The 20,848-nt window shown below is 39.1% G+C and overlaps 2 protein-coding genes across 4 annotated transcripts in view; both read left to right on the top strand.

The window, feature by feature from the left end:
• rpl38 (ribosomal protein L38) overlaps window positions 1-12,203 on the top strand; it is a 245,043-nt gene extending 232,840 nt beyond the window's left edge. The window contains exons 1-5 of one of the 2 annotated variants that reach the window (XM_075457317.1): window positions 9,203-9,256; window positions 9,458-9,484; window positions 10,086-10,146; window positions 10,263-10,385; window positions 12,131-12,203. In XM_075457317.1, coding sequence (XP_075313432.1) covers window positions 9,482-9,484; window positions 10,086-10,146; window positions 10,263-10,385; window positions 12,131-12,156 — 213 coding nt within the window. In that variant the 5' untranslated portion in view covers window positions 9,203-9,256; window positions 9,458-9,481 and the 3' untranslated portion in view covers window positions 12,157-12,203. Of the gene's footprint in view, window positions 1-9,202; window positions 9,257-9,457; window positions 9,485-10,085; window positions 10,147-10,262; window positions 10,386-12,130 lie in introns of those variants that run through there. The other variant, XM_075457318.1, reaches the window with a different exon arrangement.
• A 98-nt stretch (window positions 12,204-12,301) lies between these two features.
• The window catches only part of ttyh2 (tweety family member 2), a 72,288-nt gene continuing 63,741 nt past the window's right edge, over window positions 12,302-20,848 (top strand). For both annotated transcript variants that reach the window (XM_075457303.1, XM_075457302.1), the window contains exon 1: window positions 12,302-13,780. In XM_075457303.1, the coding sequence (XP_075313418.1) occupies window positions 13,652-13,780 (129 nt within the window). In that variant the 5' untranslated portion in view covers window positions 12,302-13,651. The remainder of the gene's footprint in view (window positions 13,781-20,848) is intronic.

Raw genomic sequence — 20,848 nt, 5'->3', positions numbered from 1 at the left:
GACACAAGATGTTCCAGTAAATAATTTCTTTTATTCACTGTTCATTCTGTTTTGCATACTCTGCAAGGCCGTCCGGCTCATCTGCAGCTGCAGAACACAGAGATAAGAAGAAGTTAGCTTGCACAGTCTGATACATAGACATTTTTTTTTCCTTCTCCTGTGTTTGGGTATAATAAGACATGCACTAAAATTGTAAGTCAGAGCTACACTCTGACAAAGATGCTCTGTGTTGAAGTCTTGTTCTCTCTTGAACTATTCAATAAACCTGCGTGAGTGCTTTTCACCTTAACAGAGCTTGGATGATATTCAGAGCTTGGATGATATTATTTTTTTCCACCATACACTTTTAACAGTTTAGGGATTGAGCATACTTTTTTTATATATATCAATTAAAAGCTTGTACGAATACAAAATATCAAAAAGCAACTCAAAAAATTCCAAGTTTGTAAAGGTTACAAAATGCTTGATGTATAATACAAAGAAGAATTTGTAGAGATAAAAGCCATTCTTGTTTTCTCTTTTTCTGGCATTTTTATGAATTCTTTGTTGAGCTGTTCTTTCATTCAATTGCCATTTATTTGTGTTCATTAAAAAGAAAACCCAAAACGTTCTCTTCAAATAGTTTTCGGGATGGAAAAAGCTATTTATTTGTACTGTTAAACAACAACTCAGAAATCTGTGTTTTTCTATATGCTTCTGTTGTCCAAAGCCAGTAGTGGATCAGAAAAGATGATCCTGCTGTGCAGCACTGATCATATGCTGCACCACTGAGAATGACTGAGAGCAAACACGTGTAGATACACAAATATTCTTACTAATAAGAATAGTGTCATCAGGAGACTGTTCTTAGAAATATGCCATAAACACAAAACACTCTAATCATTAACCATCTAACATTAACTCTGTCTTTCTAACAGTTCTTTCACTCCAATTCTGCTAACTTCCTAAGAAATCGTTTATTTCTGTTCAAGTCTTCAGTAGATCTTCATCCTGTATCATTTGGATGAACTATTACAGTCTTTCAACATTATTCATAGGTATGGTGGATCTCTTTGTGAGTTTTCAGGCTTTTCTTGGAAAAAGTAGAAAATGTAGCAAAAACTGGGATCGATGACTGCATGAACTTGACAGAATAGGTGTCAAAAAGGGAGTCTATCTCTTAGAACAAGGATTACATTTAAAACCACAAAATATCATCTGCAACATCTTGGTCTTATAGACATCCTTTTGGCTGATTCTGTGAGAGCCTTCGATGCCAAATCTATTCTGCAAAATGCTGGTGACTTCTTCCTCTTCCTTTCTCTCTCTATTTTCTTCTTTTTCCTGTTTTTCTGATTGAGCAGGCCTGACTGGCAGGGAGTTGCGACACACTGATTTCTCGGGCAAGTTGTCTGCAGCAACGCACATGTTATTTGAACGTGATAAATGGGAACTTCACAGTAAATTTCTGGCTACTCTGACAAGTCTGAGCGCATTCGCATTGAGATTCTGTCAGGGTACACCTGCAGACTCTCTAATAATCTTCCGTCTTCCGCAGGTGTACTTTAAGTTTTCCTCTGATAAGGCTGTCGGAACAGGGATCAATAGTTGACAAATCGATCTGTTCAATAACGTGGGAGGTAAAGGGAGCAGTGCGATAGAGAAGGTTTTAGATTTCTCTCCTCTTGCATATTTAATGACATTTAGACATAATTTCAGAACTTTTGTTGCACATCATCACTGTAGGTGGTTTCCTGCCGTGAGGAACAACTTTTTGCATGCCTTAACTAAAAATAAAATACAACTACAACCCACTACTTTTGATATATGTTTTCAGTGTATTCACAATAACTTCACGTTTAAGACCTCCTACTGACTGGATGATCAAAGTAAATCCAATAATGAACGCTCAGTAAAGTATTTCATGTGATATTTGAGAGCTTCTCACGCAAACAATGCATCAAAATATGATTAATAACGGGACTTGCTGCTGCATTACTTATCAGCTCTCAGGTAGAGCTCCGTCTGCTGTCGCCTGTATGGGCCTGTGGGCAGAAATGATGTGTGTCTGTGGTGAAGCTCCTGAAATTCCATCATCCATGCTTTATGTGTCTGTTACAGTTAAAAGGGATCTCCAAGCTCAGATAATTTTATCCCCACTATATACCTTTTTAATAATTCGAAGCATAGTTACAAAGTATGATCATCCCTCAGCCTGAGGGTGCACAATTTTATTCGAATTACTACCTTTACACAAAAAGAGGATTATAGTTTCTGGAAACTATTTTAATAACAGATATGTAGAGGGAAAGAGTGCACGCACACGTTTGTGCGTGTGTGTGGGTGTGGAGGGGTGGGGTTGGGGTGCATCAAATGAGTTTTTAGTGCTGAATGAATTCAGAAACGCACCACGGCTGTGTAAATAAATTAAAGGTTGCCCTTGGCAGGCTCATTGAATCCGTCTCTCTTTGGAGGTGAGATTGTAATTTGTGAGCACAAATTTATAGAAAACAGGCAGAAGCCCCACGCCTGTGAGAGGAGAGCTACAAGGATGATGTGATGGAAGAAAAAAATCTCAATTTCTGTGAGTTTATAAGTGTGTTGGACATAAAAGGTGCATTTTTGGTTTTGTGACAGCCTGATGATCTGGAGTCTGTTGGTTAATGCTAGTTGTATATGGTGGAGTAAGTACAATCAAATGCATTTGTATGAACCCCTAAAACAGGAGTGAAGAATGACAATAACTCCCCTTTTAAAGCACAAAGCACTGAAAAGTGGTAGAGACAATTCCTTGATACACAGCGTCTCCCAATGTTACCAGTGATGATGAGTCGCCATTCGGCTCCACATTAGCAACTACTTACTGCCCTCTACTGTCATAAAACCAGAACTGCAAACTTAGAAAAAACAACAGGCTGGGCTTTTACAAGCAGTTTGGCACAGAGGATCGTGTTTGCTGCTGTGCAGGAAAATGGAATAAATATCCTACCCGTGCAAAAGAGCTTAAGTTGAATTGAGCATAGTCATTTGTACTAATCTGTGAGACTGGGCTGATTCTCCATATGCAACCATGGTGTATAACATCTGCCCCTCTCAAAATGTGAAAACTAAATGAGGATGATGATAAGTGATAACAGATTATATGATAAAGAGGGACACATCAACACACTTGCATAAAGAGACAAACTCTGATAAATTCTTTCAATGGCACTCAGTGCTGACTTTGAGCCATATTTACACACCTCAAAAAACATTTTGTTCCGATACTTAATGACCTCTTGTTTCATAAGAATTGCTTATTATTCTTAATCAGCACTTGGAAGATCAAAATACAATAAAATATAGTGAATTTTCATTTGCTTTGTATTTGTGATCAGTGTTGACTGTAATTTTTTAATTTTCAAAGCACTCAGATTACAATGACTTTTGTTACTCGTTGCCTTCATAAGAGGTCTAAGAATTTATTTGAATTATCCTTTCATAGCTTAGACAGTACACATCAAGCATTTAATGTTTCCTTATTTAGCACAAAACGTATCAGGGCATCATTAAAAAAAAAAATCACGTGGTCCTTACCAGATCTTAACATCTGGTAAACAAGAACATATGACATTTTAAACTGTGTCATTATTCATTCAATAATTTATACTGCTCTCATGAGAATTAAAAGAGAAATATGTTTAATTAAGCATATTAAGCACCGCCTCTATAAAAGCATACATGTGAGCAGATTGCTGGAAAAAGACATCAGCAATGATCTTAGAGAAGCAACTGTTACTGTGCATCAATGTGGGAAGGGTTAAAAGACCATTTTCAAACAATTTGGCATCCATCAGTAAGAAAATTATTCATAAGTGGAAAATATTCAAGATCCTTGCCAATCATTCCAGGAGTGAATGCCCAAGCAAGTTCAGACCAAGGTCAGACCTACAATGCTCAAGGAAATTACAAAAAAAATAAAATAAAATAAAAACAAGCCAGGAGCTACATCTCAGACTCTATGGGCCTCAGTTAGCGTGTCAAATGTAACAGTTTGTGACAGTGCAATTTGAAAGACTGAATAAGTATGACTTGTTTGAATAGACTGCAGGAGAAGCGCTCGTTTCTCTTTAAAGAACATGGCAGCACAGCTTAGGCTTGTAAAGGGGCATCTTAACAAACCACAAGACTTTTGGAACATTTCAATTTTTAGTTATAGTGCACAGCACTATATTGTAAACCAAACACAGTATATCTGTCATGGTCTATGAGTTTTTAACTCTATGAGTTTGTCTTTTGGTTTCTTGCTTTGCTTTTGCCCTTTGGTTTACCTACTTCCTATTTTATTTAGTGTAGTTTGCCCCCATGCGTTTCCTGTTGGATTTCTTCCTGTGTTACACCCGGTTTCTGTTTCTAATTGTCTCACCTGTTGTTCATTTCGCTCGTCATTCCTTCATTATTTATTCTCCTGTTTTGTTTTGTTTTTTGTTCCTTGCCAGTTCATTCTGCTGCATTGTCAATAATCCAGTATTTTTGTAGAGGCATTGATTAAGAATTAAGGTGTTACGATGGTCCTGTCAAAGTCCAGACTTCAACCTGATTGAAATGCTGTGGTGGGAGCTTAAGAGAACTGTGTACAAGCAAATGTCTGCAAACCTCAATGAACTGAAGCAACGTAAGGGATTATTTCCACAACATTGTGAGCGGCTGATAACAATTACTTGAAGTTATCAGTGCTACAGGTACTTCTACAGGCTATTGAATCACGGGGTGTAGTTTTCAACAAACTGCTTTTGCATTTTGGCTTAGTTTTTATTTTAAAAAATGTATTATGACACAGAGTAATATGTCATGCGTTGTTGTTCATTTTGAGGTTATAATTTTCTATTTAATTTTAAGATCTGGTAAAGACCAGATGATTTGCTGTCCTTACATCCTGATACAGGAATAATGTCTAAACCAGACTTAGAAAGACTGATCCATGCGTTTGTCTCCAGGAGGTTAGACTGCTGTAACGGCCTGCTCACTGGGCTCTAAACGGGCTGTAAGACAGCTGCAGTACATCCAGAACGCAGCTGCTCGAGTCCTGATTAGAACCAGGAAATACCACCACATTAGTCCAGTGCTCAGGTCTCTGCACTGGCTTCCTGTCGCTCAGAGAATAGACTTTAAAACAGCTCTGCTGGTGTACTCTCTTCATGGTCTGGTGCCAAAGTACATCTCTGACATGTTAGAGCCACATGAACCAACTCGGGCTCTGAGAACCTCAGGGAGGGGTCTCCTGCTGGTGCCCAGAGTCAGGACTAAACAAGGTGAGGCTGCGTTTCAGTTTTATGCTCCTAAAATCTGGAACAGTCTTCCAGAAGATGTGAGACAGGCCTCAACTCTGACAATGTTTAAATCCAGGCTGAAAACAGTTCTATTTAGCTGTGCATATGATAACTGAAAGTATTTTATCTGCACTCTTCGCTTTTAATTTAATCGATTAATGTTTATTTTATGTTTCAATGATTTTATTTGCCTTCTTGTGATTTTATGTAGCTGTAAAGCACTTTGAATTGCCTTGTGTACGAACTGTGCTCTACAAATAAACTTGCCTTGCCTTTAAGCCTTAGAATTAGAAGAGAGTGTACATCTTTCTCATGACTCCATATACTGCATTTTGCACGCCTGTATATACTCTTTATCAGATTTCATGTGTGCCTGTGCAACATTTCCTTGACAGTAACCAAGGCCGTTTATACCTTTTTAAAGGATTGAGTGAGAATCCATCTTCTTTTTACTGAAGCCACGACTCCTGTTGCACCTCTTCTCTGCTACAAGTATAATCTTCTCAGCAGCAAGGAACAGACAGCCCTGCTGAGATAAATCGTTCGTTTTAGCCCCTGTTCCTTGATTAAAGTGGTTTGGGACTGTGAACAAGTGCTAAAACAACGAGACAAGATGGGACAAAAACGCACCTTTTGCTGCAAGATTCTTTAGTAATCAATGTCCCTCTCAGAAATCCTCAACTAGGTGAAGTTGAAGCATACATCATCTTAAGCCTTGATTGACACTAGACTGCTTAAAATTTTAAATCCAGAGTGAAACGTGTCCAGCAGTACAAGCAGAGGGCGATATGGCCTGTGAACACTGGCAGGCAGGTAGCATGTAGGTTAATTACAAAGGCTTGGTGTGGCGTTTCCTGTCTCTTTGAATGTCAAAGTGGGTCTCCATGGAAACAGATGGATATGTCCCTCAGACTCAAATGACCACATGTGGTTGGCTTGTGCGTAGCTCCTGAAATAAATTACTGACGAAAATCAATATATCTTAAACTTAAATGTGGTTTTCAGTAACTTGATGAACTCAGTTCTCATGAAGATAGCGATGGGAAATCTGAGGTCCTGTAGTGTAATGCTATTTTCTAATGCAACTTTCTTTAAACAAAAGTATATGCATCATACATTACGGGGCCGAATATCACTTTAAATAGAATAAAGTAAAGTAATCTGACTCCTAAAGAGTGGACCTAAATATGTAGCCGGATTGGCCTTTTAACTGCATTCTTCCTGTGGAAATACATTGATTTATTTTAATAGATAATAGATGAGAACTTCCACAGTGTGAACACTCATATACTAAAAGTCTTGTTGCTCTGACTCTGGATTTCTTTGTTTGGACTGTAAAAGATAATTGAACTCATAAGTCAGCAGCTCGGTTGCAATGCGTAGTGTAAGAGGTGTCTCAGGCAAACCTTTTCTGCTTTTCAAAACGAGCAACACTGATTTACTGTCAATTTGGAGCTGAAGAAAAATCTGTCAGAATATAAAATACCAACATAGCAGATTTGCAGCACACAAAGAGCCATGACTTCTGGGATAAGATCGTCTCTGCATCCTCTTTGGCTCGAGACGAAAAAAAGACGGGATTAGCGCAGATAAACAGATAGACGAAAGCAAAACATTCATAACTTAATTTGAAGTGTGTAAATTATTTCAACGGTGAAAGGACACTTATAATTGGATTAAATAGGGCCTAATTTGCTGGCTTATCTTCTTTCTCTATAGACAGCAATGCTGCTTCACCGAGAGTCAGCCTGACATTGGGCTGTTAGATAAACTTGGAGCACTGACACAACCAGCTGCTTAAATGTAATCCATTTAGAAAAGAGAGAGCGAGAGCAAAGATGAAAAGCAGCTAATTACCACAAAATCCTGCATTTGGAAGAGATAGTTACGAAAAGTTTCATTTGTCCATACAAGGGGAGATAGGATTGACGTTTGACCCATCTCAGTGGTACAGCTTTTTATTATGTATGTCATAGGAACCTGCTGTGCAGAAAGGAAGCTGTTCTTTTACATTTCATGCACCTTTGATGAGGTGAGACCATGCAATGCCTTTTCATCAGCAAGTTTATGGAAAAGTAACTGCATTTTTTAAAAGCTAATTTTTTTTAGACAGACTAAGAACATTGACATTTGGTTCTGATGCGGTGCCCTTGGCAGTAGATGTACTCACCAACTGCCCTCTAATGTATTTTTTATTTGGTATTATCATTCTCTCTTTACAATCAGACTAGTCACGAATAAAGCCGCATCCTCTGTATTTGTATTGATTTGATAGATCTGAAAATAGCTCACAATCAAAAATTAGACAAACATTTGTTATCTTTTCTAGCTAATTAAGAAAATAGATGTTCTGATAAAAAATGAAATACATTTTCACTATATGCTTTTTAACCCTTAAGGTTCTCACCACACAAACCTCAGGGGTAGCGAGACTGTCAGTAGAAAAGTAAAGATGATGAATATTCTTGTTGACAAAACATTTTTTTCAAGACTCTTTACTGGAAGCCTGACCTCTAGAAATCCTACAGAATCTCTTTTCAAGCTCAAGGATGAAAGAGCCTTAAAAAAGCCTTGAAAAAGTTGACAAATGTTGATTTTAAGGTGTTATGTAACACAAAGTTTGGAGACTAGGAAGATTCTCTACCAAAAAGCAATAATTTAACAGTTCGGGGAGTGATTGAGAAGAAGGAAGACGTTGCACGCTATTTCTCATAGCTATAAATTTAGTTTTGTCAGCATAAATCTGGATTGTAAGTTTCAAAACCAGCTCTGTGTCCCTCCTTAAACAAATATATTTATCCAAAGAAAGGCCTTAAGGAAAGGATACAATACATGTAGCTGCCTTGTGTCCTTACCCTACATCAGACTTTGTTCCATTTACAAATTCTAAAGCCGTCTGAACCAAACTTTGAGTCAGTTTCATTTGGCTTTGCTTGGTTGAGCTGAAAGGCTTGCAAAGCAGAGCAGACATGAATAAGAGAACTTGATTCTGCTCTTGAATGCATTTCAGTAAAAGACAGTATGCATCACTGATGAAAGCAATCAATGCTACAGGTTTCTGTCTGGCCTGCAAAGGACAAAATAGTTTTCATATCTGGAAGCAAGTTTGGTATCCTTATGGCAGGCACCAATATAACTCCATGTTTTTATTCAAAGTCCGTAGTGCAAGGTAAAAGATTAAGATTAAGATAGATCAGAGTTATTGTCATGCATACATGCATACACACAAAATTTGTCCTCCGCTTTTAACCCATCCAGGTTGGCACCTGTTGACACACACATGCACATGCACATGCACATGCACATGCACGGGGTCACACACTCAGAGACAGATACCAACCTGGAGCGGTGGGCAGCCGTTCACAGCGCCCGGGGAGCATGAGGATATGGTGCCTTGCTCAAGGGCACCTCGGCCTTGACAAGGAGGTGGACTGACACCCCTCCAGCTATCAGTTCCACCAATCTTTTTTTTTTTTTTTTTTGAGTGGTGAGAGTGGGAATCAAACCGCCACTCTTCCAGTTACGGGGTAGATGATTATACTAGATTATACGTCCATCTTATCCGATAGGTACTTCCTGGAATCACTCTGAAAAAAAAAAGGTTTTTCATAAGCTGAAATATATTGACGTCGAATGCGAAATTGTAGATTTGTAGATGGATGCTTTATGTGCTAAGAAAGCCATTGTTCATTTGATTCATTTTCTCAAAATGAATTAATAAATCGATGAGTAAACAGGTTTTGATTGGATATTAATGTCAACTGAACAAGTAAAAAATTGTGTTGCATTTATATAAAATTCATGTGACATAAAACACAGCAACAGAGTGTACATTTCCCATTTCGACTGAACATGGTTAAATCGCTGCTCTGCAGCAATGTTGGCTCTCCGCGCTTGCCGTAGTTGGGTATATACTGTTTTTGAACCGGAAGTACCGCCCCTTTTTCATCCCCTCTCTGGCCGACTGAGTGAGTTTCCTATTCTCACACATATTTTCAGTTAAATCATAATCCATCCTCTGTTTTAGTAATAGTTACAAACATTTATCTGGCAGAATATGATCATTCTATTCAAAGATTACATTTTAAGATCACAATTTTATTCCCAGCTCCTTTCTTTCTGTTGTTATAATCGTTGAACTGACTCCATCTTTTGCAATCCTTCCGCAGCGTTCAGTCCGCTGACACGGCAGCATGGTAAGGATTGTTTCCCATTTAAATACACAAATAACTACACTTACATGGTATTTAATGTTGTGTCTTGTGCTCGCAGGAAGAATAGAAATTTGAAAGATATTAATAGGTTATTGATAGGGTTAGAGAAGGCAGAGTAAACGCAGCTAGCATCGGTCATTAGCATTAGCAAGATATCGCTCATGGACTCACTCTTACCATACAGTCACAGTGTGTTGGTGATAATTCCCATGCTCAGGAGCCCATTACTGAAGTAATTTAGAAATATTATGTTACGCGGAAGCTGATGATAACAGTATTTAAAACGAGAGTAGGTATAAAGTAAATAGTGACGGAGCCTGTCTTAAGCTGTAATCTTTAAATTTGGGTTTAGTTGCGTTTTACCGGCAGCAAGAAGTCCAAACATCTCTGGCTGATGTGCCCGTGATGCATTTCACAAACTTGCAAGAACAAGGATGGACCTAGTGCTGGGTTTCGGATTCCAACAGAAACTCCAGTTCCACCGGTCCACTAACATCTACTCATTCATTCTGAGTTTGTGGTCTTGTGATTGCGATGCTTTCTCAATATGTAAAACCGTCTGCTCTGTTTTATTTCTGTATAGCCTCGCAAGATAGAAGAAATCAAAGATTTCCTGCTGACCGCCAGGAGGAAGGATGCCAAGTGTAAGTGAAAAGTAGACTCGTTTAGCCACACATCCATGACTATTAATGTAGCATTTGAATTGTGGATGCGTCCCGTAAGACGGATCTAAATGCAGCAACTGTCTGTCTCCTCCCAGCCGTAAAGATCAAGAAGAACAAGGACAATGTTAAGTTCAAGGTGCGCTGCAGCAGGTACCTGTACACGCTGGTCATCACAGACAAGGAGAAGGCAGAGAAGCTCAAGCAGTCCCTGCCGCCAGGTCAGTACTAACAAAGTTATCATCTGGAAAAGCAATTCCCAGTGAGATGGGAGGGTTAACATCTGTGTGAGCTTTATACCCTTGAACATAGATGTCTTCGATGGCACTAACATGAAGATATTTGTGTCTATTAAAGGTGTAAATGTTGCTCTATCAGCATATGCACCAGAATAACTAGGCATGCAACAAATAAAGGGATGATGATGTATATTCATGTGAGCTTTAGATGGCAAACTTATGAAAACTGAGGCAGAAAACTTGCTGATGTTTATAGTGTAGGAAGTGAGTTTACTGCTCTCTGGACAAGGGAAGACTAATCATGTGTTGTTTTGAAAGTAGCTCTCAGGCGTGAATCTTGTTTGGTGCAAAGTAAAGCCATAGTTTGAATAAAAATGAAAACCCCTGGTCCGCGCGGCATATAGTCACAATTATCTGTGACTGAACACTTGTCTGGGAACTTAATTTAAAGCACACAAGTGCAATAACACTTTACATACTTGCCAGAGTATCGTGCACATTCAGAACGCTTCCCCACAGTAAGCAATTTACAGAACTGAAGGTCCACTCTGTAGTCAACTAAATCAGAGTAGAAGCAGTCAGACTGCAACTTCTTTGTCTGGGAGACATGTTGGGAATAGACTGCATTTCAGGCCGTATGACATCTCCTTTATCACAGTGCAGTTGGTATTGGAAATGATGCTGAGAACTTGCACTGTTAAAATCTATCTGAAATTAGTTTTACTTGGTAAAACACACTAAATAACTGTACACACCAAATTCATAATCATGTAGAATGAAACAATTGAGTGTTGCACTTCCAGTTAATTCTGTATCTGTTGTGCTCCGACAGCCTTTGTGGAGTTCCAGTGCTGGTGCCTTTTTTTTTTCTCATCGATTATTATTATTATTATTATTATTATTTTTGTAAATATCAGCTCTAATACATGTTTTAAAAAAATGGTGTTGGAGTATCATCAGCACTCTGCTTTAAGTCTAGATGAGCTAAAGGGCTTCTTACATCAGTAAGCTTCACTCTGAATAAAAGAGTGTTTGTCTTGTTCGAGGGGATCAGCGTTGTTCCTCATGTTTTCTGTTTAAAATACCCCGTTTGTACTTGCTGCTTCATCCGCTGCATCAGGTCTCATTAACAATCGTTTGCAACAGCGTTTTCTACAGTGAGAACAAGGTGTTGGACGTGCCTGCTGTTGTTTGTTAATTATATTTATAAAGTATAACATTGTATACAGGCCACCAGAGAAGCTGCCAAAGCAGCAGTAACTGCTATGCACACTCGCTGTGAATTGTCTGCTTAGATCAGAGTACATAAATAATCTGAAGCTGTAAACTGCTTTCAGCAAGTTTTCTCCAGTTTCCATTTTTAAAATGGCTGTCTGGAGACTGTTTAAGTTTTAAAGAAAGTTTGAAGAATTGGCTGCATCTGAAGAGAGTTCCCAAGCAAACAAATATGGTGTTTGTTCACTTTTAGCTTCAATCATGTCGAATGGTAAAAATCTTCACAATATTGTTCATTCTAATACTTGTAGTCTTTGTTTAAGTTAACCAAACCTAAACCTCTGGCAGTAGGATAACATGAAGCCAATCTGTTGGGTTTGACACGTGTTTTAAGAGGGTGAAGGCTTAAATACACAGAGCTGTTGTTTATTAATCTTTAAACTGAAAAGAGTTGCTGTCTTGTATGATGTCATTAGTTCAGAATATTTTCTAACTTTTCTTTTTCTTTACAGGTCTGGCAGTGAAGGAGCTGAAGTAAATCCATCATGTACAGATAATTGTAATAAAAATTGGGGAAAAAAACTAGATTTTGTGTGTTTTGTTCACTGTGCCGTCATGTCATAATGCAAAATATGGATTACAAAATTGCATGGTTTCTAGTTGTTTGGGGTGGAAGATGGACACAAAGGATTCACGGCTGAGAATCATTCACGCTGTTTTACTGGATTTCCACAAGATGTCATATTTGAGCTATTTGGACTGACATTTGGTTTGTTTCTACTTCACCGTTAAGTCTGATCATCATTAACATGAGTCCTCAGATCTGCAGACATCAGTGTAAGGAGTGAGTCATTAAGATATTCACTGTCCATGACTTCAGATTAATTAGATGAAGCATAAAGTGCACTTTATTGTCAGTTAAACATACCCATATGTACCGGGGTAATTGGGCAACTGTTGTAGTTAACTCCAGAGATGTCTAGAAATGGTAGTTGTGCTGAGCAAGATGTAAATGTGAGGACTGGTGTGTTAAATCTTTCCTAGAAGTTGGAGGCCTTTTTCTTTTAATACATATAATCTCGAGATACACTTTCACAAGACGCCGCCATGTTTCTTCAGATCTGTTGATGAGAGCACAAGTACAATAAAATATAAAAATGTACCACTGCATAAGAGTTTAACTTCAAAAACCGCTTACGTAAGTACGACACTAATTCCAGATTTTAAACATGGGTGACAGTCTTTAATGGCAAAATGTCAGTCTGCCAGTAGAGTAAAAACCCAGAAGAATGAGACGAGAAAAGGTGATTAAAAAAAGTAAATTAAGATTTTAATTAAGTGCCCAATTATCAAAATGCTACTTCTGGATAAATGAGCTGGCCGTCCACGTGAGGACGAGCATGACGCCAAACTGCCCCGCTGCGGACTGTAATTGTCCTAATTGAACACTAGGTGGCAGTAGAGCGTCTTATTCCAAGGACACTAATTGCGAAGACCCTTAAGCCGTAAAACGCTGAGATACTAAAGATGAATTACACCATGGAAGATATATATACATGTGTGTGTTTATGTAAGAGTTTTACTTTACACTACCTGCCAGACTAATTCCAAACCTCTTGTGGGGACCTATGTGCGCGCCCCCGCGTCTCCTCGTGTCCTCTACTACCATTGCGCGCTCCCGCTGCTGACAGGACTGTCTGGAGCAGCTGTCGGCCGGATAGTATCTCTGGGTCCACAGACACGGAGACATGGGAGCCGAGTGACTTTTGTTATTTAAGGAGAATTTTTTTTAAACTAAAAAACACCGTCACTTTGAATCAACGTTTCCACCTTTGCAGGACTTCTTGTAGATCTATGTTTTTTTTTTCTTGTGTGTGGTGGCGTGGCTATTTCCCCCACTGAGCATGCTTTTATCGTTGCCTTTGTTTGATGTGAGACTTGATTAAGATCTCCGGCAGCGGAACAGACCGCCCGCTTCAGGACTGAGAGGCTTATTAGGCTGCTGCCTAACTTTTTTTTTCTGCCGGGCAGGGATGTCTTTGGCTCGGGTGGATTACATTGCGCCCTGGTGGACTTACTGGCTTCACAATTTCCCTCATATCAACCTGAGGTTTCAGTCCATTGACAAAAGCTTCCAGCCTGAGGATGAGAACTACCAGCAGGTCAGTGGAGGAGTGTGGGATATGGGGGGGGGGGGGGGCTTTATTACAAGCCCAGTTATGGAGAAAAAGACTGGGACCTAACATGCTGTGGTACTTATGAGTTTATGGTATCATTTTCATATTGTTTATCTGTAAATGCTAATCCCTTTATGTGGTTAAGTCTCTGTCTTGTGCTCATGTGTTCTCAGTATAAATGAATCTCTACTGCCTTCAGATTCACATTACATTTTGCATGATTGGTGACTAAGGTGGCCTGTAAAGTCTCTGAATGTTCTCTGGTTCACTGAAGTGATAACCACCTGCCATTTATGAAGTGCTTTTGTCCAAAAGCCACAATCAAATGATTGTGACGTGCTGTGTGATGTGCGTGATCTTTTTCAGGGCAGGTATTTTCTCTTCTCTGCAGAAATAGTGTTACACCCCTGATGCTTCTGTCATGGAACATTTCACAGATTTCGTTTGCTGGTAGAAGCAGAACGTGCACATCACAACTTTTTTTCATTTATCTTTGAGTGGGACAAATCTGCTGTCAGTGTAAATGTTGGTGAGGCAGAGAGAGAGGACCATGAAGCACACTTGTGTGGAGAATGTTGGCACTGAAGTGTTCCATCCATGGGAGTAGAAGTGATTCCCAACTAAATCAAGAGGGGAGGGGGTGACGACACCATCCATCACAGCCTTCATTTGACTTGTGAACGTGAACGTTTTGAAGCGCTAACTTTATTTTTATTTTATTTATTTATTTTTTTAAGGTTTCAGCTCAATATCTGTCTGCAAGAATGTATGTCCTGCTGAGAGTAGATGGCATTTAGGCTCATTGCTGTAGTGTCCCAACAAAAAGGTGACCCAAGATCTGTCACGGTAAAGATACGGGTGACCTTCCAAGAGAGTCTGAGATGTGCAAGTATTTCATTTAAAAGACAATGTGACACGTGTAATCGTTCATTTAAAACAAATTAACCATCACAAGATGGATTATAGCTAGGTTAAATGGGGTATTTTTTATTGACAAAGCCACAAGAAAAATGACAACGCTCACTGAAGCGTGTCTGTTTGGCTTAGCAGACACGATTTTATTTTTCCACCGTATTACGGTGACTTGGCAAACTTCTGTGGCTATCTTCACAAACATATAGCAAGATTATTCCTAACCTCCACTAAGGTGACTGTTGTTGGTTCGACTGTTTCTCTCACAATAACTACCAGGCTGATTTGCGTGAAACTCAGTGAAGAGGGAAAGAAAGATCCCTTTAAATATTGGGGTCTGCTCCTTGACTGCTCGAGTACCTACAACAAGTTGAAGTGGGAGGTGCGTCTAAGCACGTAACGATTGAGCAGTACAACACTTTTTTAAAGTGGTGTGAAAGTAGATTTCAAAGCTTATTTGATTTTCTGCCAATGTTGGATTTCAGAAAACGAGACATTTATCTTCAACTTGACATGGCAGGCGGTTTGCTCCACAGATCTATCTGGAAAGTCCTCAACAAAAACCATCAACCAAATCAGATGAGCAGAACAGAAACGCATGCAATCAGTCAGTGAATAGAAGTCGCCATTGCTGATTGTCATCATACATTGTAAATCCCACTCAGGACCCCACAGATCCGAACATCTGTGTTTACGTCCCAAACTGGAAAGGGTTTGAGTCTGATAAGATGGATTATCTCATGATCATGAATCTTAGATACCAGCTGCTTTGGAGCTAATCTTCACCTAAATGGGCAAATAAAATCTTGACTCTAAGGCTCAGAAAAGTTGAATTGGTTTCAGCGTTTCTAAAGCAAATGGCGAACTGAAATTTCAGATGGAGCTGCCAAACGAGAAGTAAAAGTCCTGTTCCAGAACTTTTTGATTCTTCCAACAGAAACACAGTACATGGAGTTGGGACCTACACAGCTTTTACGTTGGGGTTTACAGTCCCCATCAATTTGTGTGGGCTTTTAAATGCTCCATACAGCTCACCTGGGATAGGGTCGCAGGGGCAACCATATTGTTAGCTCCATAATGTTAAACAGCTAATGAGTTGCAATGTGTATCTTCCACTGGAAGCAGAATAGGATGTTTACTCCAAGTACTCAAAGTTTGAAATTTTAGGGTTTTCCCAATGAGTTTCCATGACTCAGGAGCAAAAGCTCAAGGCACTGAAATGTTGGCTCAAAATTTTGCTGTGGTGCTGGCTCTTCCTTTCAGCTTGCTTCTCCTTACTAGGAATGACTCCCGAGGAATTTCTGCTCAATCAAACTGGATTTATGTGTACTGGTTTTTAGGAAAGACACAAGGTGTTTTTTTTCTTTTCATGCTTGGGTTGCTATTCTCCGTTTCTGTGTAAAAGCACAGTCGGGGCCACTGTGTGTGGGTGGGGAGGATGGTATCTCTTCACAGGTGAGAATCACTTCTTCCTTAGAAGACTGCTGACGGAGTGCAGTCAGTGAGTCTGAGGTGGGAAATCCCTGTCATCAACCACTTCCAGTCGGACTTTTTCTTGTTCTTTTTCTGTCTCGCCCACAGTACTCTCTTTTGTCTTTCTGGTCTCAGATATACATCAAGGCTACTCCGATTATGTTGAACAGCTGACTGTAATACACCAAAACTAATCCAAGGCGACACAGGGCTTTTTAGAGCATCATGGCTTTTATCCTATTTGGGTGGCAAAGCTTTATTGTGATCCTCCTGTTTTGACTATAAGCAGCGATGATAATGAGTATGATCAAGGGACAAAAGCCTGGGAACAGAGGTGATACTTTAATCACTACAAGACATTACACTGGAATCAATGAAAGATTTATCCACTTTGTTTCCTCCCAGAGTTTTTTTTTTTTCTTCAGATTTCAAGATTTCCGATTTTTAGTGGAGCAAAGATTGGGCTTTAAACAAGCCAGGTGATGTTGAGTTCATTCAATTGTACCGAAACTGCTGAATTGAGGTTTGCGTGGCTGCTGCTGTGAATACTATCGAGCATTTGAGCGATGCCTGTAACCCAGGCCACATGCTTCGTCAGAGGAATTGTAATTGGCCCGTTGTAGCGTTGGCAATCCCGTCTTGGCTTCGGGCCATTGAGTGTTCAGGAATGTAAGAGGTCGAGATCTATAACTGTTTGCTTTGTCTGAATCTTTGTTTCTGTGTGCGCATGTCTGGTCGTTGGTTTGCCGGAAACTGCTGTCGTCATTACAGGACTCATCTGCCCCAAGTAGTTCTCTAATTTCTGTCTTCTGACAATAATTAGGCAATTCCTTTTTTGTCCAACACTCACATATTTTGGAAAATTTCATCAACTTATGCAATCAACTGACTTGCTGACTGACTAATTCTGAAGAATAAAGTCTCTGTTTCAAAACGTCTCCCACTCCATCACACAGCAGCCTCTGAATGAAGTGGGTGTTATTGATGAACAGCAAATCCAAGTTTCAAGCACGCTGGCCTTAAAAAGGCGTCTGCAATCCTTGTTATGCTCAAGAATCATTTTGTGGATGCACATGTTTCTGAGACCGTCTTCTCCGCTGTTGCTCTGTCCCTTTCAGCCAGGTCAGTCCGATGTGGAAGTGCATTTCTCTGCTCCATGTCTTCCCGTCCTGAAGCCTGGAGGATAGAAAGAGGGCGAAGACTGAAAAAGCCTGCCCAAAAATAGGACAGAGGCCTAGTTTATCCTGTATATGAGTATGTGTGTGACTGCGTGTGTGTATTGAGCCAAACATCATGTGTAGGTCAGCAGGTCTGTGTCCATCTGACTTCTTCTTTCTCTCCCCATTTCCTGCTTTGTGTGTCTAGCATGCATGTGCTACATGCTCTCTGAGCCCATCACATGGACCACTACACCCATCCAACCAAAGCGCTCTGACACTATTCAAGAAGCCACAACATTTCACTTTCAGTACTTAAGTATATCATTAATAAAAGGATTAGAATATTGATTCTGAGATTTTAAAAATCAGGAGAAAGAACCTTTTTTGGTAGAAATGTTGATCCGATTTGTTCTTATCAGTGCCATCTGCGTCAAAGAAGAATCGGATATTAAGTTGTTGCTTACCATAGTGTTTAGGGAAAGACTGATTCATAGTTCTGCCAGTCCTTGTAAATATAGACTTACTGTAAAAACAGTAACAACCTTGCTGGTAATTGGTGTTTCGGTAGTCTAATTACACAGGTGGACAAATATTAATGCTCACACTGGTGTAGGTCACATGGTTAGGTGAAGGCAGAATCATAACTAAAGTTTAAGCACATAGACAATCCAGACACAAACAAATGTTCAAAGGTCAGAAACTTTTCAGCAAGCAGTCCAGGATTTATTTAGCTTGCCCTCCCATTCAAAGTGTGGAGGAGAAACTGTCCACTTGCTGCAGTAGAACTGGGGCAATGCAACAGGGCAGGCTCCATGGATGAGGAGATGTGTTTTGATGTCACACGTCAGTTCTTCATTTGCTTTTCATCCAAATCTACACTGATGAAAGTGATGAGGAGTATATCACATTTGTTTTTTTTATACAATTTTATTTTTTACTTTGTCATGATATGTGTCCAGTCTGAACAAAGCCCAGTCATTACAATAAACTCCAACACAGACTGGAGAACAAAAAACAATAAACAAAAACAAGTTTCTTCTTTTCTCCACATCACAACATTTTTCTCTCCACCCGTTCCTCCCCACACACTCACACGTGTGCCCCCCCGCCCCCCCCATCCCCACCCCATACACACCAATACCACACACACCCATACGACAAACACAGACACCCCCCCCCTCCCCCCCCCCACACACCCACCCACACCCACACACTTCAGGGTTTCCACTCAGACGCTCCCAGACACCGCCTTACTACTTGCCACTGAAATTACAATGCTTCATATAAGCAATTCCACACTTTTTTGAACTGTTGCTTTTTGTTATTTTCTTCATATATGGTTCCTTCAATACTTAAATAATGTTTCAACAGACGCTTCCATTCATAAAGTGAAGCTGCTACAGGGTTCTTCCAATGTTTTAAAATAAGTTTTTTATAAATCAGCGAACAAAAACATATCTGCCAACCTAATGGGTATCTTACCTGTTCTGTATTGTGAAGGATGCATAACTGAGGTGTGAGATTAATTGTAACTCTGCACACCGTATTAATCAATTTTTCTATCTCCATCCAAACCTGGTTAATTGCTGGACATTCCCAAAAGGCATGTATTAATGTATCTTCCTCTGTAAGGCATTTTATACAAAGAGCAGAAGAAGAGGGATCAAATTTGTGCACCTTAGATCTCGTATAGTATATTCTTGTCATTAGTTTGTATTGAATGAGGCGTAGATTTTCATTAGTAGTGATATTATGTGTTACTTGTAAACACTCCTTCCATTTTACCTTTGAATCAGTGATCCCAAGGTCATTATTCCAGTTCTGATATATTTTGTGTAATGAATACCTGCCAGCTAGTTCATCAATCAGACCATTATATAAAGTTCCTATCAGTTTCCTTTTTTCACCGGTTTTTAAGATCCATTTAACTGCAGGTGATTCTATGCATCCCTGTAACAAAATTTTATCTTGTAACCAACTTCTTAATTGTGAATATTTCAAGAATTCAGTATTTGTTAAGTTAAATTTTTGTTTAAGTTGATCAAAAGACAATATTTTACTCTCTTCACATATATCCGACACTGTTAATATTCCTTTATCCTTCCAACTACCCCAATTAAGTTTTTTATTCTGGATAGTAATTGCAGAATTGTTCCATAGGCCTACAGTCCCTGGCAGGCCAATCTCTGTATGTAATATGCTCTTTATTTTTTGCCATGCCTTCAGTGTGCTGTTAATTACAAAACCACCTTTTATTTTTCGTCTTGTAAACATAGCTACAAACAAATTATCTAATCCAAGTTGAAAGTCCTCTATCTTGACCCATGACTCTTCCTCTGTTCTGTTTATTATTTTATCAAAATAAAACGATTGTGCGGCATAGTAATACATCTCAAAGTTTGGTAAGTGAAGTCCTCCTTCGCTTCTTTTATTCTGAAGGAGCATCCTACTCAGTCTGGGAGTCTTATTTGACCAAATAAATGAACTAATAAGTCTTTCAACAGTTTTAAAAAAGGTTTTGGGGGGTATAACTGGTATTACCTGGAAAACAAACAGAAATTTGGGCAGCCAAATCATTTTTACCAAATTAATTCTACCAATGATGTTAATCGGGAGGTCCTGCCACTGGCCTAAACCAGCTTTTAGTTCCACAAGTAAAGTTGAATAATTATTTTGATATAATGTCTTTTTGTCTGTACTGATGTGGCATCCTAGATACTTAATCTTATCCCTCTGACACTTAAATTGTATTAGTTCATCTTTATTTTGCCGGCATCCTGTTATTGGCATTACTTCTGTTTTATCAATATTTATTTTATATCCTGAAATTCTGGAGAAGCTCTCTATTACCCCCATCAATGCCGGGATTGATTTAATAGTATTGGTTAGGTAAAGCATAAGATCATCCGCATACAGACTTAGCTTGTAGCACTCCCTATCTACATATATACCGGTTATTTCCTCACATTCACGGATTTTCTGTGCCAGCGGTTCAATAGCCAAGGCAAATAACGTTGGTGATAGAGGGCAACCTTGTCTTGTACCTCTTGCGATCTTAATAGCTTCTGATAAAATGCCGTTTGAGTAAACATAGGCCGTCGGTAGTTTATAAATGGTTTTAATCAGATCTATTATTCCTTTTGGGAAGTTGAATGCCTCCAGTACCTTATACAAGTAGCTCAATTCCAGTCGATCGAATGCTTTTTCAGCGTCTACTGCCATTAATGTTAAATCTATATTTTGCTGTTTGGCATATTGTGTTAAAGATATACATGTTCTAACATTTGTTTTTAAATTTCTATTTTGTATAAAACCTGTTTGGTTATAATGTATAAGTAGTGGAAGGACTTTGGCCATTCTATTGTTTAAGACTTTTGTAATAATTTTATTATCGCTATTTATTAAGCTAATTGGTCTGAAGTCAGATGGCTTATTACACTCTCTACCTGGTTTTGGAATTACATTTATAATGGTTTGATACATTGATGGGGGTAATATACTCTCTGTA

This window comes from Odontesthes bonariensis, chromosome 23 (assembly GCF_027942865.1).
Source record: "Odontesthes bonariensis isolate fOdoBon6 chromosome 23, fOdoBon6.hap1, whole genome shotgun sequence".
In the NCBI taxonomy this organism is placed as follows: domain Eukaryota; kingdom Metazoa; phylum Chordata; class Actinopteri; order Atheriniformes; family Atherinopsidae; genus Odontesthes; species Odontesthes bonariensis.
The sequence above is the reverse complement of the archived record's forward strand: the minus strand, read 5'-3'. Positions and strand labels throughout refer to the sequence as shown.